The sequence below is a fragment of the Pteropus alecto genome, unplaced genomic scaffold, assembly GCF_000325575.1.
Source record: "Pteropus alecto unplaced genomic scaffold, ASM32557v1 scaffold5, whole genome shotgun sequence".
Classification (NCBI taxonomy): domain Eukaryota; kingdom Metazoa; phylum Chordata; class Mammalia; order Chiroptera; family Pteropodidae; genus Pteropus; species Pteropus alecto.
Genome location: NW_006441953.1, coordinates 25,823,875 through 25,848,842, shown reverse-complemented (window position 1 = coordinate 25,848,842; position 24,968 = coordinate 25,823,875). Strand labels below are relative to the sequence as shown.

The following is a 24,968-nucleotide window of genomic DNA, read 5'->3' as shown; positions in this document are numbered from 1 at the left end:
CGCCTCCCCCGGCTGTCAGCGCTCGCCGAGGAGGAGCCGGCGGCCGGCGCTCGCTCGCTCACCGCGAGGTCCTCCGCGATGCTTTCCGTGTCTGTGCCGCGCGAGGTGGGCGTGTATTTTGCGGGTTTTGAACGAGAAGTCGAGTCGAGTGCGGGGTTGGCGCGTTGCCTTGCGGCGAGGCGAGCGCCAGGCGCCCCGATCCCGTCGCGTCCCCCGGCTGTCAGCGCTCGCCGAGGAGGAGCCGGCGGCCGGCGCTCGCTCGCTGACACCGAGGTCCTCCGCGATGCTTTCCGTGTCTGTGCCGCGCGAGGTGGGCGTGTATTTTGCGGGTTTTGAACGAGAAGTCGAGTCGAGTGCGGGGTTGGCGCGTTGCCTTGCGGCGAGGCGAGCGCCAGTCGCCCCCCGATCCCGCGTTTCTGGGGGGCGGGGGGGGTGAAACACCGCCGCGCACGGTTTCACTCATCCGGGTCCTTTCCGGTTCAAGATCGGTTTGTTGTCCCCTCAGTGCGCTGTCTGAGCGATCGCTCGGTTGGTTACTTTACATTTAAAAAGTATTTTCTTGTTCTTGTTGGATCTGGTAGCATTTATTATAGTGATCGTTCTGTTTAAGGCCGTTTACGTGATCAAGGACAGAGAAGTAAATTTGGGTCTTGACCAGCGCTTATTTTTACCCATATAACTTTTTCCATTGACCAGTTAAAGTTTCCAACGATTAACTTTTTTGAAGGGTGAATAACTATCTAAATTAACCAAAGTAACAGTTAACAGTTTACTTAAATTAACCAGAGTAACAGTTAACAGTTTTTGTTGAATCACTTGTTTCTCTCCGAGAAAGGAGAATGTGGCCTGTGAGGACTGAAAATGTGGAATTTTGAAATAATATTCCACTTTTTCATGATTTGCATCATCTTCAGCAACTATTTTTTTTTTTTTTGGTCGGGGTCTTCGTTGTTTTTTTTTTTAAACTGAAAACTTGCCGCATAAAATTATCTACAGGTATTTTTGAATTCCTAAAAACGTGTTGTAGAACCATCAAAAGACCATGTATCATGATCCATATTTAACTATAAGCTGCTTTTTGTCAAAAGATGAGTCGCGCAGTGGAGTGTAAGAGGTCACACAGCTGTCACATGGTATTTTAGATCACTGGAAGAGAACTTTGAACATTGTATCAGTGAGGAAAATAAGGCCCTCAAGAGTGGAACGATTTGTCCATGATCTCTTAGCTAGCTTTTGAACTGTGTGGAAGTTGAAATGGCAGTATGTATTCATGATTACATTAGCATTTAAAAAATTTTTTTAAATAAGTATTACATCAGTTTTGGTTTTTTAATTGCCTCGTAAGAAGCAGCTCTAATTTTAAGGGTGCTGTATTTATTGACTTAATTGTAACTGCATGGTCCATACTACTTTTGGCTACATGTTAACACAAAATTATTAAAGTTTAACAATTACTAATATAATTACTAACAATTAATATATTTTAAAAACCTACGATTATAGGCTTTTGGTGGATTTTCCATTATTGGATGACATATAACTTTTGGAGGGAGGAGCATAGGTCTTAGTGTAGAATATAATTTGCTTTTGAAAATGAGTGAAATTAATGCAGATTTGTAATATTAAGATCTTTACTAGAATAATCAAAGCATACAGTTGTTTACTTTGTATATCTCAGTGGATCCACCTATGGGTAACATTAGATAATTGCTTAACAGTTCTTGGATAATTAAGTGAAATAAAAACAAAACACTTTAAAAGAAACTGCACTAAAATTGGAATAAAATATCTTAAGTGTTCAGTAAACAATGCAGAAAAGGACACTATATTTCTTATATTGTCCCTATCCCAAAAGGCATTTTTAATTTGTGCAACAGAATAACACCAGTTATCATTCACTTTTGCAGTTCTATAACTTGTTTTGGAAACGTAAAATCTAAATTTACTCATATGGTCGGTATATTTTAATTAATAAAGACTATTTTTATCTGTGTCTAGGAGAATGTGATTGCTTTAAGATCACAATGTAGGTTATATCTTTAAGGATCTTCAAAGTTAATTTTACTTTTAAAGTATTTTTTTCTAATGTTTATTATGTATGCCTTTCTCTCTGAAGGGAAAAAAAATAACTGCATGCTTCTATTTTAATACTTGTCATGAGAAAACTGCTTGATTCATACTCACCTCGTATTAAATTAATATGTTTTAATAGCAAGATCTCAAGCCTATTACTTTTTGTAAACTAGTTAAGGATATTCTGTTGCCTGTACATATTTTATTTTTTAAAGATCATATAAATTCTTAGCTCAGGTCTAAAATTTGAGTTTGAATTGTAAACTCTTTAAATGCCTATAATTTAAATAGATATATTTTCTCCAGCCTCTTCTGAAACAATCTCCTTGGAGCAACCATCAGAACAGTGGCTGGGGCACTGGAAGTATGTCGTGGGGAGCAATGCATGGCAGAGATCACCGTAGAACTGGAAACATGGGAATTCCAGGAACTATGAATCAAATATCTCCATTGAAGAAACCGTTTTCTGGTAATGTCATAGCACCACCGAAATTTACTCGCTCAACTCCATCACTGACTCCAAAATCTTGGATTGAAGATAATGTGTTCAGAACAGACAACAATAGTAACACACTCTTACCCTTACAGGTAAGGATGGTTTGTCAATGGCCTTATTTCTAATGTTAATCTTTCACAATGGGAAATTGGGTGGTGGCGGTGGTGGTACGAGGAGCAATAGTGAGATAAAATTAATGGATTAAAAAGAAATTTTAGTTTTTAAACCTATAAGTTCATTATCAAAGGATAAAATATCTATACAGAGAAAATTGACACTATAGAAAATTCTCTAAGAATAGAAAATAAGCTTCATAAAATGTAGAGAAACCTGTATTTCTTAAATATTTATTGAAGCTTTTAATTGGCAATTCCTTAAGAATGCCTTAACTTATTAATCTTTAATGGGCCACCAGAATGAGTTTCTTCTATAATTAATATCTAAACTAAAATGTTCATAATTGTGCATAGATTTGACTATAATCAGCTGTATATATTAGAATACACATTTTACCACTGTGATTATAGCATGATAATATTAGGGCTTTTCAAATCAAATTAAAATTTGTCTTCACTGGCTCATTGACTAACTTTTTTCTAAATGTGGCCCAATAGTAATGACAATTGACATTTTTTCAGGCCTTTTAATATTTTGTTGGTATCTCAGGTTAATGAAATTCCCTTTGGCTATTTAAACTAAGATTTATTTTTCCCCCTAAAACCTTTAGATGACAGAATAAAGATGAAGATAGAAAGAACTTTGTTTTTCTTTTCTTTTCTTTCTTTCTTTTTTTTTTTCTTTTTGTGGGTGGGTATGGGGAATAGAACTGCTTATTTCTGATGAAAACTTCTATGCTATTGAAGGTGAGATCTAGTTTGCAGTTGCCAGCTTGGGGCTCAGATTCACTCCAAGATAGTTGGTGCACTGCAGCCGGAACATCCAGAATAGACCAGGTAGGCTGCACAGTGTATATTTTTCAGGATTTTGGCTAGGAGTTTAGTACTTATATTATGAGAAGGATTTATTATTTACTTTCTGATGATACTCATTTAAGCATATGTCAGAGAGTGCGAAAGCAGTCTTTTTTCAAAGGGTCGGTTGACTTAACCTATTTAATATAAAATGCTTCATTTTCAAATATAAAGTAACTTATAATCATTTTATATTTCCAAAACATAATGAGTTTGTTTTTGGAAAAAGGAATTATATCCCCAAGAGCACCTGGCTTTAAACATCAGTCAAACTGAACAGATTTTCCTTTCAGAATTATTTACAATTAGATACAAAATCATTTGTTTACTTCCAACTTTCTATTCCATTAATGTTTTACAGAATTTTTTAGTGAATTTTCGTCATGAAATCTGCTGTGTTGATCTTGAGATTTATTTCTGAAAATTCCTATCTTAGTTCAGTTTTTTCACCTTTATAAAAATCTTTATGGTACAATATTTGTTTGTTCTAAATTTTGTTACTGCTTTTATGTACTGTCTTCTTCCAAATAATCGGTTTCCTATGGAAAAACCCTGAGTCAAAAAACTGAGAGTCAGTCTTAATCAAATTACTTCAAGTCCTTTGTGGTTACAAAATGCTATCTCTCTTCCTGCAGACTAAATATGAATGCATACTGAGTACCAGGTGATGAGAATTATTATAGGACAAATAGAAACTTCAGCCTTTACATGTGAGAGTCCTTTCGTTCAGCACCCAAATTTGAACGAGCACAGAGTCGACGTTGTGGAAATCTCCTGAATGGAGCTATGTTATCCTTAGCTTAGGGCTCTTCCTTAGTTAATTTATCAGCATGAGATGATTTTACAAGTAAGGACTGTATAAATAAGTTAATACATTTGTAAAAGCATTCTAATCTGGAGAGTTAGCGGTAACTTAACCATCAGTGCTTGCTTTACACAAGTCATACCTATTTTCCAAAGTAGTCCTGCCAGGATCTCCACTTAGAAATAAGTAATTATCTCATTTAATTTGTGATTTATCATCTTGTTAATCTAAGTTAGCTAGCTAACCATCCATTTCTACTCTCCTTTCCACTCTGGTTCAGTTAGGCCATATTAGTGTCATTTTTATGGTAGCATTTTTATGTTGTTCAAATCGAATTTATAAATGTCTAGGAAATGGTATGTTAGAAGAGGAAAATTATGATAATTATTTTGGAGGTGGCAAAGGATGTGTTTTTAGAGAAGAAGAGAGAAAAACATTCAAACATAATAGGATACACATATGAGAGGGATCTGTATCTGTAGAGAAGACAGATTAGCAGCCATGTAAAGAGTTCATGGGTGGAGGGGTGGCACATGTTGAAAAACTAGGTTATTGAGATGGCATCAGTTGATGGAATGCTAGAGAGTACAGAGGTGATGACGGCTCTGCAGAGGTGGCCTTGGGGCTGCCCCGGGTCGAGGGCCGCTAACGCTTCCGCTCACACTTCGCTAAGCCACTCTGCTATTATCTATTTTGTAACCTAGGGTTTGAAATTAATTTTAGAGGAAGGATTTTTATGATTAAAAGGTTTTTATTATTTGTTTGTTTGTTTTGTAAATTGCTGAGATAGTGTAATTCCCTATGGACTCTTGAGCAAGGGCTGTGATGTGATGAAGTTGAAGATAGTGGAAAGTCAGCTAAACTAGAGGGAAAGGAGGTCTGAAACCTGATTCATCTTTCTCTTTCTCTCAGTCTTTATGATGCAGTTTATGGGCATCCATCTGTTTGGGTCATAGTTTCCTTGTCTATAAAAGGAGGACCCTGAACTAGGTCACATAAGGCCTTTTGGGCCAGCTTTTACACTTTTTCTGATCTGTTTTGGCCATTTCTTCTTTTCCCTGCTCCCTGCCCCCTGCTACTCCCTGTCCTCACCTCTTATTTTTAGAATCCAAGGGTCTTGGTTTATTAGGAGGAAAGGGTGGGCATTGATCCAAAGCAGTGGAGGTATGGTATATGACCTCCCAACTGGCCCTAAACACAATGTCATTGTCGTCTTTACATGCCCTAGGCTACTTATACAAAATTTGTTCTGTTTCTACCATAAAAGGTTGAGGTATTTGAAGTTAAGGTTCTTAAAAATACAGCCGCAGCTACATACTGCAAATGGTATCTTAAACTGTTGGGTAGTTCCTCACTATTTGGCAAAGTTAAAATTATAGCAAATACTTAAGTACTTAAATATCTGGGGAGATTATTTTCATCTCTAATCCTTTTTTATCATATATACAACTTTATAATACTAACAAATTTTAGTTAACACTTTATTTTAAAACATTTAACTTTTGATTTATTTTATTCTCAAATTGATTAAGCCTAAAAAATACCAAATTCTAGAACTGAAGTCTTAATTCTTGTACCTGGATACTTCAGGCTTTACCTATAATTGAATTCAGTAATTGGAGATGGGGGGAATGGTTTTATAGGTTAGTTTTATATCACGTGTATGTAAAATTTTTCAGGTTGGCATGTTTTATTTTAAATAATACATTTTTTTCATGGAGAAAGTTCAAATTTGAAACTTTAAAAACAGATTTAGATTGTTATACACATTTCTGACTTTAAGATGAATATTAGATATCTCTTAATATCTTTAAGGCTATGAATTACATTACTTTAAAATGGTATTAGCTAGTTAACCTTTGCAAGAAATCATATGCAAAAGTGTGAATTCTAAATTACCGTAAAATTGAATTTTGAATTAGATATTAAGGTTATGGTATATTTATTCATTACCACTTGAAAATTTTAAATCGAAGAGTAAATATATTAGTAGCTGAGGTTATTACTTTCAAGTTGTCCTCTCTAAGAAAACAGTGTCATGCCTTAAAACTATCATGTAGTCTGTGAAGCCTGTGAGATGTGTGTTGGCCTGTCCTCTAGCTGGGTGATTATCAATGTATCCAACTCTAGATTTTTGTTCTTATGGAAGTTCTCTCTGCAGCTCTTGAGCACGTCACATAAACTACCTTGAATTAATTGAAGATATTTTCCAATATCTTTACTATCTAGAGTATTATGATAATGAGATAAATGATTACATTGGCATCTCTCTCAGAAAAATGTATCATTTGTAATCTTTATTTGCTTTACAAAAAATGGCATATAGTAGCAGACCAAGTCCAATTTTTCATTTAATAAAGGATTCCTCAGTTTGTGGTTCTTAAACTAGATGAGCTTCAGGGACATCGGTAGCATCAGACTCTTAACACCTACTGAAAATTAGAGAGACTGGGCTCTTACACATGGTTAGATAACAGACTCTGTCTTTTTGTATTTCCTATCCTGTGTTCAGTTCTTTAATTATACTTGATACATTCTTACACCAAGTATTTTCTACTTGCCTTTCCATTTTCTTTAACCCCTGTGGATACTAGAATACCTTTGGCCATTTGGGGCCTTTAAAAAAATTAAAAAAAAAAAAAAAAAGCTGGCCAACATTTGTAATGAATGCAAGAGCATATAAAATGATCAATAGGGAAGCCCAGCTTGGGGAATAAAAAAAAAAAAAACGAAACCTTTTTTTTTTTAGAATCACTGTTATAGTACTTTGTTGGAGGATCATATGATAAAGATTAAGAAATAAATGTTTATTATGTATGTAGTAGTGTTTTAATTACCCTTGGGATATATGGAGGTGGAAGAATACTGTTCTTTACGCTTGAGAATGTAAAATCCAGTGGGATGAAATAAAGGGGTATCTGTGTGGAACAGCTAGAGTATGAGATTGAGTGCTGCATTGTGGGTAAGGCAGAGTAGCACAGCATATGCTTCTAACTCGATACAGTGCAATAGCAGTGTGTAATCAGGGAGATATAATCAATGTTTACTTAAAATTGAGGACAATATTAACACAACTTTGTCATTTTAAATTGGAGAACTAAACACAAAAGTACAACAAAAGCTGATCTTTCGATTTAGGCAGAAGAATACATGCTCAAGCATCTGGTATATCTTTAAATATGTGGATGTAGGCTTTTTCTATAATCCATCTCCTTTGAGAGAATACTTTTTTGGAGTATTTGGGAGAGTACCTCATTGTCAGGAGGAAAAGGTTCTACTTGACCACCTGTTTTCCAAAAGAGTGGGCTTTTGAATATATCAAAGCAAAATTATGACATCTCATAAAAAAGTTTTCTTTCATTAAGTTCGAATTCCTTTTGTTGTACTAATTTTAATATTGTTGATGTCCTTAGTTACCTTTCAGTGTTTATAATTTTTTCTCAGGCCATTCTAAGATTAGGATTGCTTTGTGTTTTTCGATCTTGCTAGGCATTTATTGTCTCTTCTATAAGTTTTTGTAGCAAATATCAGGGTTTATGAAAACAATAAAATATTAGAATATAAGATATTATAGTTTTTCCATCAATATGTTCTAATTTTTGCCTGTTTATTGTTGTAGGATTCTGTAAACTCACTTTCCAAAAGCCCATTTAGTTGATTCTTTGCCAGATAGTTTTCATATTTAACGTAGATTGGAGTAAACTTTTCCTGATAGAGATTAGTATTTATGTGAAATGTCTTGGATGTTTTCAAATAGCCGTATAGTAATAAAAGTAAGTTATGTTGCTCTGATTTTCTATATATGCTAATCAGTACAGGTGTGTTTATAGTTAAAGTGGTTTCAGGATTCCAATTTAGTTTTAAACCAGTGGCAGTTTGCGTGAACACAAATTTTTCTAACACTCCTATTTTAGAAGAATGCATGAGTGTTTTATAATCATATTTGTTTCTGATTTTTTTTCAGAAGTTCTATTTTGATCCCCACACTTAATGAAATTATATGTATTTTTGAACATGAACCTATAGGTTTCATTAAATGCAGAAAGCAATTTTGAGATGTCATGAGCTCTTTGCCTGCTCAAGGCTATATTGTATTCCGTGCTTTAAAAGTCATGTGGGATACAGCTGATGCTTAAAGTGTAACCAAGCTAATAAATTTTAAATAGGTTTGCTAAATTCTTTGCTAAAGTCGGAGTTTGTTTCATGATGAAAGACTTGTATGCAAAAGATAATGAGGGTACTTATAAGTGGGAATCATACTATTTCAGTTGGATAAGGGCATTAAAGCTAAAGCTATTAATACATAATAGCTTTTTTGAATAACATTTGTCAGAGTTGATTGTAAAGTGGTCATTGATATTCATTGAATAGCTTGCTTATGTATTTTCCCTTCACATCTTAAATACTGCCCATGCCCAGTGACAGACAGTGTATACAGAATTACTTCGTTAACTTTACTCTGCTCTAAATCAAGATCACACTCCATGGAAATTAAGGGTGGCAGCAACAACAACAAGGAACAGTGGTATGGAGATATCATTTGGGTGGTATTAATAGTCACCATGAATTAACTTCATAGGTTGAATGAAGATTGGGTATAGTCTGCTTCTGTTCAAAAACCATCAGCCTGAGAAAATAGCTCTGAACTATAACATATTTTCTTTGCAAGAATTTAAGGTAAATAGAACATAAAGTATAATATACTTTATCTTAGAAACTATATGATACAGCATACCCTAATTAACTTAGAAGTTTAATGGGAGAGGCAGGAAATATTTTTTAAAATAGTTATGAACAAAGTATTGTGGAATCACAGAAGATGGAAATATTTGTATAGATTACCAAAATTTTATGTCATTTTTATCCAAGGGTCATGCTCTTCTCTATTCATCATTTTTATTTCATTATATAGTACTTTGAATCTTTTGCTTTTCTGTTATTTCTAGTATTTTTAAAGTGGATTTTAGGCATCATCTAGTTCAACATGGTTATTTTGTTTTCTAGAAGACAAAACAGAGCGTAAAGAGATTTAATAACTTAAGATCAAGAAGCCCAGTGCAAAGTATGGTCTCTGGACCAGCAGCCACAGTATCACCTGTGAACTCATTGGAAAAACAAATTCTCAGAGGCCACCCCCAACCTGTTGAATCAGATTTTATTAACAGATCCCAGTAATCTGTATTTAACAAGCCTTCCAGATGAGTCTAAAGCATACTTACGTTTGAGAACCACTGTTATAGCTCAGGGTTCTCTGAGCCTCCCTCACCAGTTAAGGTCACTTTAGTGAACCCCTGTTACTGTTGGGTGTGTTCTACCTCAGGAGTCTTTAAGTAAAAATAAGTCAGAATGTAACTAATTGGTGATAAAGATGGAATAAGAGCCTCTGGTCTAACATTCTTTCCATCATTCAACATTACTTTTTACATTTAAACGCCTTGACAGCAACTCATTTAGTCTATGTTATGATTCTGGCCCCTACCTTTAAGAAGCTCACAACGCTAATGTAAACATCAAAGTAGAGTAAATAATTAACATATTATCAGGAAAGCTCTTATGTTTTTCTTCAACTTTCTAAAAGACTGGTTCTGAATCTTCTCTGGATTGTAGACCCTTTTGGAAAACTGATGAAACCTGTAAGCCTCTCATCAGAAAAAAAAAAAAATGATGTGTATATTCACAAACAGAATGTTGCATATAACCTCAGAGATTTCATGGTCCTTCTTGAGGCTCACAGATCCAAGTTAGGTGCCAGATTGTGATTTCTGTGGAGACTTCCCTCCCCCACCCCCAACTTTTCTGATTCTTCTCTTTCCTTTTCCTCTGTTAATCATTTTCTGAGAGTTAAAAATGTCCTACCTGCCTCCCCCACATATGTATATACGTGTATAAACACACACACATAGACATTGAAATAGGTGGGGATTAGCACTGCTGGTGATTTGGGGGACATGGGCCAGAGCTTGCTGTGGTGGCTCCCCATATATACTCAAGTACGGTTTGATTGTGTGTCGAGCAGAGTACAGTATAAATTTATGAACATTGGAGAATCTAATAAGCAAGTTGAGGGATTTCACATTCAGCAAACAAGACTTTGTTCTGAGACTTGACAAGGTAGGAAACTTTGTGAAATGAGAATGCTTTTGCTCCCCCATTTACCTTTTTTTTGCAGAGAGGTGAAATGAAGGGAAAGTTTAGAAGTGCAGAGACCAATATGTGAGGGCTTTGGAGAGCAAGATTTGAATATAAATATTCTAGGTGTTAGTCCTTCGTATTTTTTATTTTTACTATGTAATATGTTTATATATTCATTATTGTGAAATTTTAAGTCAAATAACATACAATGTTTAATAGATGTTTAAAGTATGGTGCAATTACGGAATTAAGTCCTTTCTTCAAAAATATTTCCTTTTTAAGTGCCAGTCTTCCTAGACATATGAGAAAAGTTTAGAAATTAAATAACAACTAAAAATGCTTTCCGTGTATATTACATTTCAGAAATCTTTATACGTTGAGAATAACAAAATTATTTTACTCTAATGTATTAGTACTACCATTGAAATAAGATTACTTGTGATATGTTATTTTGGAGATAAATGTATTAAATATATTGTCCTTTAATACTAGAAAGATTGTAGTTTATGAGATCCTTAGTTATTGGCATTGTCTTGGGATGCAAACTAATGAATAATATGTTAATCAGATGTCCTATTTTATGTAAGAAGGTTAAGATAGTATATTTATCATCATCTTTTGAAAAATTTTGCATAGATTATATTGAGTCTTGTTTTTCTTCTCTTCTAGGATCGAAGTAGAATGTATGACAGTTTGAATATGCACTCTTTGGAAAATTCCCTTATTGATATTATGAGAGCAGAGCATGATCCTCTTAAGGGTAGGTGACTTTTTTTTTTAAATCTTATATCATCCACCAATTTGTCTGCCTATCTTACCATTTTTATACAAATATGAGCGCTAAGTAGCACCTATCTCACCTATAAAATTCTATTATAAGTTTGTTAATAAGAATCTTTGTCTTGGTGAAATGTCATACTTTTTCCTTTGTAGCTTGTTTAGATTTATGTAGATCTACACAGAAATGTAAACCCATCTCTCTGGGCTTGTGTTTAAAGAAAAAGCCACTGTTTAGAGATACTCTGAAGTTCACCAGAGGATAAAGAATGGATCTAAAAATGGATCTAAAAGGGTATAGTATAGTCACTTTTCTAGAATTCTACCAAATACAAAAGTAATTTTCAAAAATTCCTTAAAATATTTTCATTCGCAATTCGCAGTGATTCCAATCTAGAACTGTCCTAGGTTAACTCTCATTTTTCTTCTGCTTTCTAGCAGAGCGTTTTGAAGGGGGATATTTTACAGGAGTTTCTTCGTCTTCATAAAAGTTTGGGGCAAATTAGGAAAAAGAATCAGCCCCACTGATCTTACAGTGTCAACCTTATTGTTAACTATATTTGAAGACATTTCTTTTAACATACTTGCTTTCTTTCATTTGTTAGTAATTATTTTACATTTCTTTATATAATATGTCTCATTGCCTTTTACATGAATGGTGAAAATCTAGCAAACTTCATGAGCTTGAGTGATGAGAAATATGTTATCATCTATCGTCGCATAATAAATTATCCCAAAATTTAGCAGCTTAAAACAACAATCAGCATTTATGACCTCATACAGTTTCTAAGAGTCAGGAATTCAAGAACAGCTTAACTGGTTGGTTTGGCTTAGAATGTCTCATTGAATCATAAGCATGAGTTACTTTGTACTCTTTCTACAGTTTTAATTACATTAAGCCAAGTAACAATTCTCTTACAAACTTTAGCCTAAAAACTTCAGAACTTCAGTGTTGGCAGCAGGATGGTGGCCCAGGGCTGACTTGGCAACACCAATCAGATAATCTAAACGTTTTTGTTTCGATTCTGGATTTTGCTTGGAAAGAAGTTTCTTGTTTTTCTAATTTCTTTATTTCTAAGGAGCTCAAGAAGGTCAAGGAATCATTAGTTATTGTTGACAACATGTGGCAATGGTAATTCTTACAAACTAATAAATACAGTTATACTTTGGTTTTTTGGGGGGTGGAGGGCAGGGATTTTTGCTTTTAACCAAAACTTGGCCTAGTTTTTTGAGTATTTGTTTAGTATTGGGGCCTTATTCTTTCTCACTGTTATGCTGACAGTTCCAGTGACATTTGTCTTGGCTCTGCTGTTTAAGAAAAGAATTCAGTAGCTTGCGATTATGAAGAACTTTTCTATTCTCTTGACTTAGTAGAAAGAAAACTCTTAGAAATTCTAATACGAGATAAAGTCAACATTAACTATTGCCAGTGGAGGATGGGAAGGTTTCCATTATTGTCTTACCCAGTCTTCTTTAAAAAACATAAAAGCCTTCTGAAGAAGCTCAGAGAGAACATTCTCTACTGCACTGTAAATTATCTCAGCATCTCTTTTTCTCCAGCCTGTGTTGTAATAAAAGTGGCGAGAAACCTAGAAAGAAGACTTTGAAAAAGAAGGTGGAAGCAGCATAAGGCTAAGAGGAATCTAATAATAAAATCTTAAGTGAATGCAAAATTCTTTTGTTAGAAAAATTATCTCTGGCCCTGGGAAGGGGGAGAACTTGCTCACCGCCACCTTTAGCAATCACGGTGACACAGCTGTGTTTCTAATTGGAGTATTTTATGTTCTACATTCATTATGGCAGAGAATAAAAAGAAAGAAAAGAAAAGAAAAAGCATTGAGAAATCTTCTCTGCATAGAATAAACAAATAAGACTGGTACTTCTGCAAATTGCCATCATACACCTGTTTAAAATGGTCTTGATACTTAAGTGTGGCCACTTGCAGTATTTTTCTTGCTTTCTTTACCAGCACAAACTCCCCCGCCTCTGGTATCATATTGTATATCTTCCTCTCATACTCTAATCATTCCGTGTTTTCTTTGGGTGGGTGGGTACGGGGCACTCAAATCTGCTAAAGCAAGGTTGTAACAAATGGAAGAAACTCATTCTTGAATTTGCTTTGTTTTCCCTTTTTTCCTTTCCTGATCTTAAGGGCAGCACTTCACTCCTCTATCCCATCTCTTCTTTTTCCTCTGTTCATTCCTTTCAGAAAATCTTGTCTTCTATTTAATACAAGGAAATTCTTTCTTTTTCCCAAAAAATAGAATGAATCTTATTTTATCCTTTTAAGGTGTTTTCAAATAACCAGGTATTTGCTTTGTCTTCCTTATGGAATCTAATGGAAAAGAAGAAAAGAATTGTAGGGTAAAATTTTTAAATTTTACTTTCTCGTTTCCCTATATATTAATGGTGAAAGTTTCTAGAAAATTTTCTTTGTGAACTTGAGTGAGGATTATATTAGCTACCTATTGCTGCATAACATATCATGCCTAAATTTAGCAGCTTAAAGCAACAACAAACATTTATTATCTCACACAATTTCTGTGGGTGAGAATTCAGGAGCACTTGAGCTGCTTGGTTCTTGGCTGAGGATCTGATGAGGATGCCGGCTGAGGCTGCAGTCGTTGGAAGCCTTGACAGGCTAGAGGATTCTTTTCCAAGATGGCGCATTCATGTGGCTGGCAAGTTAGCAAGTTAGTGCAAACCGTTGACAGGAGAGCTCAGTTCACCACCACATGGACCTCTAAACAGGGCTACTGGAGTGTCCTCGCAGTGTAGTTGCTGGATCCCCCCAGAGCAAAAATAAGCTTGAGGCGCATACCCTGGTGTCTTCTGCGACTTAGCTTCAGAAGTCTTACACCGTCATTTCATGACATTGTACTGGCTACGTAGGTCAGCTGTGCTCAGTTGGGGAAGGGTCTGCTGCTCAAGAGATGTGATTACTAGGAGGCAAGGAAGGATCAGCGGAGCCCATCATGGAAGCTGGCTTCCATGGAGATGGAAGGCAGAAACTAAATTTGCATTCAGTTCTACTTCTGAAGAGAAGGAGAAACTACTCAAGGTAAGAGTTAGTGTCAGTAGAAAGAATAGCAATCAAGCAGATCTGTGAAATCCAAAGAAAGTCAGTGGCGGGTTACTGGCCTGGGTGAAAACTAATAGTACCAACAAAAGGACCCTCCCATCCCTGCTTAAGCCCAGAACACTTTACTACAGCTCGTTTCTATTTGCCTCCTCCCCAGTGGTTTTTACAGGTCAGTAGGGAACCTCTGTTATTTAATGTTAAGGTTTTAGGGTTTAGCATAGCAAGTGGGAAGGGTCTAGTCTTGTTGGGGCTCTACAAAAGTGATGGCAACACAGCCAGAGAACGAACTCCGAATGCACTTTATTTCCACCTGTGTGCCCAGCAGCGTCCTTAGACCCTGGCCATATGCATCGTGTGAAAGAAACAGACACGCCCTGTGTTCTTGTGGAATGTATAACCTATGTAGAAAAGAGACACCTTATATAATGTAATATATATATCTATGTATATATAGATACATATAGACATATATCTATATAGATAGATAGATTTTACATAGTATGGAGAGAGATTCTTAGGAAGGTAGTACGTGGAGAGAAACGAGTACCTAATTTAGACGTGGAATAAAGAAAGCTGAGACCTGAAACCTTAAGCAGCACAAAGATGAAAACATATTGGGAGGAAAGTATCAGCTAGACAAAGGAGCCAGGCCGTATGGAAGCGCTTGTCACGCTGCAGGAGCAGAAGGCTGACTCGTCCAGACAGAGCTTTCTGGGCACCCTGATGCTGGTGGGGTATAACACTGCTCAGCCAGCCCTGTGGGATGTGTGCTGTCCTTTGCTCTCGATCGTGAACACTGACACACTATTTTGTGCTTTCCTTAGTATGAGTGGCACTGACCAGTCTGTCTTGTTTATTCTGCTGTAGTTTCTCACCATTAACATCCCATTTTCTGGTGACTGTCTTGATTCTTGGCAAATGTTTTCTTTTTAAGAGGAAAAAAAAAAACGTGGATTCTTTTCATAGTTAAAGTAAATCTTGCTTTGCCAGGTACAGTTTTATGATTGTGCAGTTTTGTATTTGCATACCTGTGTTAAATAATTTGTGATCTTTTTATGTATGTGTGGGTCGATTCATTCTGCTTCAAACAATAGAACAAAACAGTGATTATTGTTAAGCTCTCCTCTCCCTGCCCTCAGCAATTTTCAAAAAGGTCTTACTGTGTAAGCATTTTTACCAAAAATTGCTTACCCCTCCCCAAAGTATAAGGGCAAACAAAAAAATTTAATTTCAGCTTATAAAAGGTGATTTGAACACTGTAGGAAGAAATGTGGTTTATATAACAGTTCTTGGGAGGATCTGTCTCAGCAAGTCACAATGCTGTTACCAGTGTTCTCTGAGCAATTAAAGGGAATTCAGGAAAAAGAATTTAGAGCATGATTTTATGCCGACAAATGTGAGGAAGTGGATGCCTTTAAACTTTCTGTTAACTATGTGTTTTCGTATATCTAGCTTCAATTATTACCTGGCTGCTAAACTTTTATTTTCTAAGGCCCCTGAAGTAAGAATCTCTGCTTATTCTAAGGAAAATAACCTCTGAGAAAGTAAGGATTGCTTCTGTGAGGTGCCGAGCGGTGTGGCAGTGCCAAACAAAGCCTTGCCTCTTTCTTTTAACTTTCCCTTTCCTTCTGCTCCTCCTCACCCGGGCTTCAAATAAAATTGAAGTACAAAGTCATCCCAGAAGAGCTTGTGTAAGGTTTTGAAAGTCTCTCGTGTGAGAACTCACATATACACCGTAAGAACTTTTGAGCTGGACAGAGGTCCGCAGACTCTGACAGCGTGTTGAACGTGCAGGTGTCAGGGCTCCGCTCTTAGACTGCGCACTGCAGGTTTCGGAGAGACTCTGGTACAGGAGAACAAGGTCAAAGCGATCCATGAAAAATTGAAAACATGTTGATGGCATTTATTAAAATATAGCAAAGTGCAAAATAAACTAATACCGGTAATACACGTATGGAAGCAGTCACGGCACTCCCCTACACTGCGCTGCCTTACTGGCAGATGGGGTGCAGTTCTCAGGACGAATTTTCCTTTTCAGCCAGTTATGTTTCCTGGAGTCAAGATTTTCACAAGTGCTAAAAACAAAAATAGATGAAAATCATGTACATTAGAATGTCTTCAAAAACAGATAATTGAGGGATTGCTGTATATGCTTTCAGTTTTTAAATAAAACGATTCCTTTCATTTTTAAAACAAGCAAGTAGAATTTACATGTTATTTCCCCTTTACTTCATTGATTTTTTTTTTTTTCCTTTTTCCTGTAGACTGCTGCTGGCCTTTGATAAGAAAAAAAATCATTATTAACTTTGGGATAAATTATATTTTTATAGAAGCCATATACATTTTATTAAATACATTCTGACTTTAAGAGATGATCATTGTTGCGATAAACCTAATACCTTAATATTTTACCCTCTAACTTCTCAGAATTTAGTTCATCTTAAGGAAAGTAAGAGTTTATAAGAGTTTAACTTTTGTCATCAGTGAGAATATCTGTAGATTGAAAAGGAAATTATGAAAATATGGTTATAAAAGTTCTTGTTTTAGAAACTTACTTAAAATATGGTATCATGGATAGAGATTTTTAACTTTTGTTTATTTCTTCTTAGGTAGTTGTCTTAATTAGCAACAGTATTATAAAATTTGAGAACATAGTTATTTCTTCCAAGTATCACTGAATGTATAAATGATTTGAGTTACAACAGACTGCAGTTTTTCTTTTTTAAAAAACAAACACATCAGGTAGAAATGGCAATGAAATTTATTAAAATCACATTTATTTACTTAGAGCACATATGTGTTTATTAAAAGCCTGTTTATTCACCATGAAGCATCTTTCTTAGGACCTAATGTCATTGTAAACAATATACTTATGCTTTATAATTCTGCATCTTAGGTATTTTCTGTTGACTTACCCATCTCCCAACACTTGCCCTGCTCTGACTTCTCAAAATGATTATAGGACAACTTTTGTTTAAATTAGAGAGTATATTACCACGATAATGCAAATAATATTCATAGATGAACCATGTACATTTTATACTGCCATGTGTTCTTTTTCATGTAACTGTTTTTTCTGGAATTAATCGTTGTCTCTTTTGCTTTGTCTGCCTAGTTGTCTTAAAGTAGTTGTCACTAATTCATCCCAAAATGTATTAATAGAACTCAAAAGCTTCTCTCAATACATGTAAAACCATCAAATAATCATCTGGATTGATGTTTTTCCTGCCATTGGAGGCATCCTTGTTGTAGTTCTCCATAACCATCATTTTGGGACTTTGCTAATCTTGAGAATTCTTTTTTCCTGTAGAACCCATGTCCTGATCGCCATGTCCTTTCTTAGTGATACAGGTCTTTGTTTTATCGAGCCTGTCTTACAGCACCTTCCTTCAAATCGGATGTCAATTTTGAGACCCTAAAATGTATGAAAACATGTTTATTCTGTAAGATGATTGGTTGCTGTTGAATGACATATTAGTAATTTATATTAAAAGCATTGCTACATCCAGAGTTACTATAATACCATTCTGAAACCTGTTCATTTGTATACTTGATTGCCTTGTTTCATGTTTTTGAATTTTTGGCTTTTTTTTCTACAAGCTTTTCGAATATTTTCATGCTTATGGCTCTGAAATTTTATGTGAATGAGATATCGGTCTTTCAGGCTGTGTTTAGGGTGGGGCTCTGCCTGCCTTGCTTCCATTATTTCTTCTGCTGCAGGGTCATTGAGCCCTTTTAATTCAGATATTAATTTCCTTCAGTTCTTGGAAATTTTTTATTTTTTTTATAATTCTCTTCTAATTTTTATATTACCTCTTTCTGAAATGCCTGTTTTTCAGATATTAAACCTATGCTCATTATCAACTTTTCAGTTTTCTATTTATCTTTTTTGTTTTACTTTTGGAGAAATTTCCTCATCTCTACTTCTTTAACCCTTCTATTGATTTTTCTTTTTTTTTTTTTTTTTTAGTTAAGATAAATTTTCTCTGGAGAACTTTTAAGGCCCTCTTTTAAAAAATTCTCAAAATTTTTCTATTCTTCTTTGGTCTTATTTCACTGGTGTGTCTATCTTTAAACACTATATTGCAATGTTTGAAGATTATTTTTCCATATCATTACATTGTTTATGCTTCTTCTAAGTTTCTCTTTTCTATTTGTTTTTGTTTTGCTCATGCTAGAGGCTTTCATCAAAGATCTTATAAATCTTTTTAAAGAAAAGACAAAAATAGTGATTGGAAGCTCTGTGTATGTAGTTGGGCTTATAAACTAGTGAGTGTTGCTGTAAGCCAGTCAGGTGGAACTCTCACGGTGTCTGTTAGCTAGGTCTTTTCTTTCTGCCTTGGAAATGGGCCCGGAAGTCTTTTCCATTCTTCTGTCTGAGAGTCACAGGCCTGGCTGCTAGCATACTCAGAAGAACCAAAGAAGAGGCTTGTGTCTCCCTGGTTCATGTAAAAACTAACAAGCAGTCATCAGCTGTCCTGTTTTCAGTTCCAACCCACATCTACTCTCAGTGATATTCAGAGCCTCTTATTTCTGAACCTTTCCAGCTGTCTGCTACAGTGAATGGCTTGATGCTTAATAGTCTTCCCCATGCACACACCAGTTTGGGTTTCAGTGTTTTCAGTGATTTCTGGTTTACAAGTCAGTTACCCCTCAACCATTCATGTTCACAGCTTCCAAAAACGTTTTGACATGTTTATTCAGTGATCCTATTGACATCTCTTTGTCCTAATGAGATTATGCCACCTTATAATTTCTGCACTGTCATTTTAGGAGTTTCAAAAAGCAATGGTGATGAACACATGTATTCAGTCCTACTTTCAATGGGAAGTTTCTATAATCCCTAGTCACCTTATCCCCTTAGGGAACCTCCCCAAAATTCCTAAGCAATAGTACTTTGTTAAAGACTGTTAAAGAATCAAAGTTCGTTCTAATCAGAGTAACTTTCTCACTTATTATTTTGAGTTCAGTAGTTTTTTTGGTTTTTTTTTTTTTTTTTTTTTTTTTTTTTATTGTATATGTTTTTCATAGGATACTGTGTCATGGAACCAATGACCACCTTTGTTTTATACTTTATGTTTATCAACATCAATCAAAGTGTCAGACAAATAGTTATTGGTTAAAGATTAAACATTTTTCCAAAAGTACTCATACTTTTCAAGTTTTTATTTATTTATAACTTTTAAATTACTTATAAAAAAGTTATATGCAACCATTTGCCTACAGTTGAACATTTAGGTATTTCAAATTTTTAAATAAAATTTAGTGAGCTCTTTTGTGTTTATTTCCATAAAGTAGACTTAATACAATTGTTTTTGAGGCTCTCCACATATATTACCAGATTATTTTTAAGTTTTATGCCATTTTTCACTGCCACTGGCAATGTTTGATCTCTTATTTGTTATTCTTAATATTATTTTCATTTAAACCCTTTTACAATTTAAAGTTTTGAAACCATTATTTCAACTTGATTTTAATATTTATTGCATATATCTTAACTAGTACCAGTTTTATTGTAATAGCTTTATGATAATACATTATCTTACTCGATGATTGACTTTAGTTTTTTGTTATTGCTTTTCTTTTGCAATTATACTTTACTCAAAACAAACTTTTCGATAGTCTGTATTCCTTGATGCTTCTTAGTTTATTTTCTATTATAAATTAGATAAAAATTTTTAAGTCGTAAGTAATTATTAGGCGAAAAAATTATGATGGAATTCTGATCAAGAGTTAACTAGATTAATTTTCCTGGAGTAGATTAATGGCTTTTATTAGACACAGGCAAGGAGTGATTTTCATGCTCTTGAGATCTAGTACTTTGGATCTAAGGGTCTGCTCTACGTCTGTAAGATCTTATTCTCAGGCTTTTATGAGGCATGCATCGAGATTTGGGAGTAAAGTCGGGGATGATTGTCCTGCCCCTTGGATCTGAGCAGAGACTGGAGTTTGTCAAGGCTTGTAGTGACCACATTCTCAGTGGGTTTTACCAGACTGTCTATGAACCACTTTTTTCTTTTCCTAATTGGATTTGGAAATAAAGGTGAAAGGTAGACTGTGAAAAAATATTAGAAAAATCTACCAAACTAATGGGAACAATGCTTTATTTAAAGTACATAAGAAGGAAGTACTAGATGTTTTTTAAAGGTGTATATATGTGTGTGTATATATATACACAATATATATAACACATCACACATATCATCTGTTAAGCACTTGATATATGCCATGCACTGTTCTGAGAACTATACATGTATGTATTAACTTAAATTCTCACAACTAAGAGGTAAATATTTACTCTTATTTTACACTTGGGGGACTATGGCACTTCACCCAAGTTTCAGTGCTACCAAGTAGTGACACTCAGTAGCTCTTGAGTTTGAGTTGTTAACCACTGCACCATACTACCTGTATTATTAATTTGTCTAGTGTTAATTCTAACCCAACATCTTTTATGATTCTAATAAGTAATTTAAATGGCGCTTTTTCCCCCCTATTAAAAAGAGTTGGCAGTACATGTGGCATTGTTCTCTAGCATTTTCTCATCACTAATGAGGAATGGGTTGGTATCATTAACTGTGAATATTGGGGCTTTTGAGATCATTTTTTGGATGTATTCATGAGAGAAAAGAAAATGGTTATGGAAAAGGGGAAAATTTATCTTGGCAAAGAACAAAATAGGAGGACTTGTCTTCCTCCTTTCCCCATGCATAAAGGATTTAGAATGAACTGACAAAAACTTGTTCTGTAATTTTCCACTTACTTAGAGAATGTCCTTCCTATGCCCCACATAAAACACATATTTAGGTCCTGTGCTTTCGATTGAGTTCACGGTTCACCTAATGGAATGAGATATTTCATTCATCCATTAACAAATATTTGAGAGCCTGTTAGACACTAGGCTCTGCTTTAGCTGCTAGAGATACAGTAGAGAATAAAAAGATGAAGACCTGTCCTTATGGATCTTCTGTCTTAATGAAGGATAGACAGAAAGAGAATCAGGGCTGTGAAGAAAAAACAGTGTCAAGGCGAGAGAGAAAGAAGCTGCTGTTTTATGGTCTGCTGGCATCTCTTCATGACCTGAATGAAGTGAGAGGTGCAAGTTTTGGTCATTATCTGGGCAAATGCATTTTATGCAGCAAGAAGAAATACACAGATCCTGAAATGAGACTATAGCTGGCATGTTTACAGAAGAGCAAAGAGGCCAGCATGGTTGAATGGGAGAGGACGAAGGGCCAGATATTTAAGTGTAGGAGGGTTTTGAGCAGTAGAGCAACATGAGCTGACTTAGGTTTTAAAAGGATCACATAGGATGCTGAATAGACACTAGACTGTTAGGTTATTCTAGTAGACTGTGAAGACATGGGGATGGCTAAGTTTATGGAAACAGTGAAGGAGCTGGTGAAGAGCAAGCAAATTTGGGTCTGTGTTGATAATAGAGCAGGCAGCAGATTTGACAACAGATTTGTACACAAAGTGAGAAGTAGAGTTAACCAAAGGTTTTAGGATGAGCATCCAGATGGGAGATATTGCTGTATACTTCTCTGGGGAAGTATGGGGTTGAGGAAGAGAGGTTGCAGTTAGAGATATAAATGTGGGAGTCATCTGCTTAGAGACGATGTATGAATTTTGGTGGTAGATAATATCACTTAGGGAGGCCGTGGAGAAAAAAGTCAAGTCCAAGTACATGTGACATAAGAAATGTTATTATTTTATCATCACCATTTAATAAGTTATTTTTATTGGTAGTAAGAAATTAATTTGGAGAAAGAACTCATGTATATATTTATTTATGTTTATATGAATAGTCTTTAATGTTGGCTTAATTTATTGCATGCCTTTAAATACTGCTTTGTTAAAATTTTAGTAACTGGTAATTTGTATAAGTGATAAGTTATATGCAGTTGTTATATTTCTCAGTGCTTTCTGTTGCTCAAATATACATCTAAAAAGGCTAAAATGAATTGTCTCTGATATATGTATTGTACAAATTACTATTAAAATCATACAGACTAATAAGATAATTTTAAGCTACCATAGGTTCTCTAATTATTCACTGACTCCTAAGAATAAATATGTATTTTTTCAAAATTATTTATTTTAAATTTCATATTGTAATGTAAAAGATCTGCCAAGAGGTTATATATACCCATTATTCATAGATATATTAAAATCATCATAAAATTATTATACTTTATGATACTTTTACAATACTACATAAGCAATTTGTCCAAATTTATTACTTGTAAGATGGATAGAGACAACAGAAAATTCATAAGCAAAGTAGACATTTACTTGTCTTACATCAACATAGCCCTCCTCGAAGTGTTCTGGTGATATTCATGACTGCTGTCCTTAACACCCAGCATCTGCCTCGTGATCTAACATGGCTGCTTCACATTAGCCATGTCATCTGCATTTCAGCAAGCAGAAAAAAAGTAAAGAGAAGATCTTCCCTTTTAAGGATACTTCCCAGAAACTGTACTTCCCAGTTTTCCTTTACATCCCATTGGTCAGTTCTTACACACATGGGCACATGTAATGACACTGAGAAATTTTGTATTTTTACTCTGTGCAGCCCTGTACCTGTGTAACATTTGGGGGTCCCATTATTAACAGGAACAGGTGTTAGTACACAATTACCGGTCTCTGTACCACAGGCCTTTTAGACAATAGGGAACAATTGGTTTTATAACAATGTATTTTTTCTATTTTTTTCTGTGTTAAAGCACAAGTTATCTAATATGCTATACAATAATTCTGTGATTTTTTTAATAAGATAGTGATTAAGAATATGGAGCCAAACTGCCTAGGTTCAAGTTCTGTCAGAGCTGTCAGTGGTGTAACCTTGGGCAAGTTATTTCACTTGTCATAGCACAATGTCTTCATGTTCGTATGGGAAGATAACAGTACCTAACTCATGGGACTGTTGTGAGGGTTAAATAATTGATTGTAAAGAACTTAGGAAAGCTCCCGGCACATAGTAAGCCCTCAGATGTTAGTCATTATTGTCAATTGGCAGGTTCTTAATGAAAGTAGTTTTAATATTATCCTAAGTAAAATATAACTGTGAAAGTTAACTTGTAAAGCTGTGTTATTAGTTTCACTGTCGTAGAGGAGAAGTAACTGGATAATTTTTAAATAGTCTAAATTTGCTTATTTCATTTTTGAGTATTTTAGTTACACTGAGAAATTTTCCAGTTTGGAGATCAACATTTTAGAACATATATACAAATATATGTCCATTTGCAAAAAAGTATCTGTCTTTTGAACTTTCCACTTATTATATGCCTTTTAAGTCCTTTCAGAGCCAAGATGTCAAAAGACTGTCAGCAATGAATATATCTTGTTCCCTGTGTCTTGGGATAAATAAAGTGAGCAGTGAATCTGTGTCAATTGGAAGTTGAGTGTCTTCTGAAGTAGTGCGAGGCTGAAGGCTTTGCTCAGTTTACTTTTCTGGGAAGTCTTGCCTGAATCCCTGGACTTGGTTAAATATGCCTTTGTTTTTTTATATAGCATTCCATACATAACCCTTTTCACACTTGACAGATTTTATTGACATTGTATATGTGCATCTGTCTTTGCTACTGCTTCATAAACAGAGACTGTATCGCACTCATAATCTCGACCTCCTAACCCTGTTGCTCTGCAAGGCTTAATGAACTTGTTCCACTGAACATCAGCAAAGGTTGCCACTCTCATAGTTTTGGTTTTCAATCTCAAGTCAGAAATAACAGTAATTATTTCATTGGCCTTTAATTGTTCTCCAAATTTGGTCATCTGAGACAAGATGCACAGAAATAGGCATATTTCCAAAATAAGCTATGGTACTTCAGAGAAGGTAGTGCTCCACGCTGCTGGAATCCGGTTCAGGAAAGCTCTGCTTCCTCTTTCCTTGTATCTGGTACCTTCTGTACGTGCTCTTCTATTTCTCACTCCATACTAAGGTTTCACAGCAATAAATACATTTCTGTTTTTAGAGTATGGCAACTTTAAGAGATGATTTAGTTAAATAATGTCGTACTGCATGAAACTCAGGAGTAAATAAGAGGTGATAAATCATCTTTTGAAGGACAGTAACATTTATTTTGTTTAACTATGGGGAGTCTGAAAACAAAGTATGCTCTAGTAAAATTAGCTACAATGAAATGTGCATGTATGTGTACATGGTATAGTTTTATATCTGTATATTTATCTAATATATATGTATTTTAATGTCAAAATTGGATTATCTTTGCCACTTGCTCTTACATTGTTAGATGATCAGATTCTTTAACTTCATAATAAAATCAAAAGCTACCAGACAGTCTCTGTCTTGTATGGGATATTTGGACATAATAAAGGGTCCTAGAAATGTAGAGTACTTGCAAGGATGGTAAAGGTAGATGCAGTTAGTCTATTCTCCTTACTAATCATATCAGATTCATTCAGATATTTATTGGTCACCTTTCTGGTGGCAATGCATTACATGCTTTTCTAATGTCTTTTTAAAGAGCCTGTGCTGAAAGTTGCTAAAATGCAATCTCACAGACATTTAATTTTTAGCAGATTTCTAAATGGATTTTAATGTACCTTCAAACAGTCTATGAGAGAGTAAGGCATTAGAGAAAAATCCTATATTTTGATGGACTA

The 24,968-nt window shown here is 35.0% G+C and overlaps 1 protein-coding gene across 4 annotated transcripts in view; it reads left to right on the top strand.

Annotated features, from left to right (window-relative positions):
• The first annotated feature begins 961 nt into the window (after positions 1–961).
• CPEB2 (cytoplasmic polyadenylation element binding protein 2) overlaps positions 962–24,968 on the top strand; it is a 52,656-nt gene continuing 28,649 nt past the window's right edge. Inside the window, exons 1-3 of one of the 4 annotated variants that reach the window (XM_025051760.1) lie at positions 962–2,661; positions 3,433–3,522; positions 11,147–11,237. In XM_025051760.1, the coding sequence (XP_024907528.1) occupies positions 2,440–2,661; positions 3,433–3,522; positions 11,147–11,237 (403 nt within the window). In that variant the 5' untranslated portion in view covers positions 962–2,439. The remainder of the gene's footprint in view (positions 2,662–3,432; positions 3,523–11,146; positions 11,238–24,968) is intronic. The other 3 variants (XM_025051761.1, XM_025051762.1, XM_025051763.1) reach the window with 3 other exon arrangements.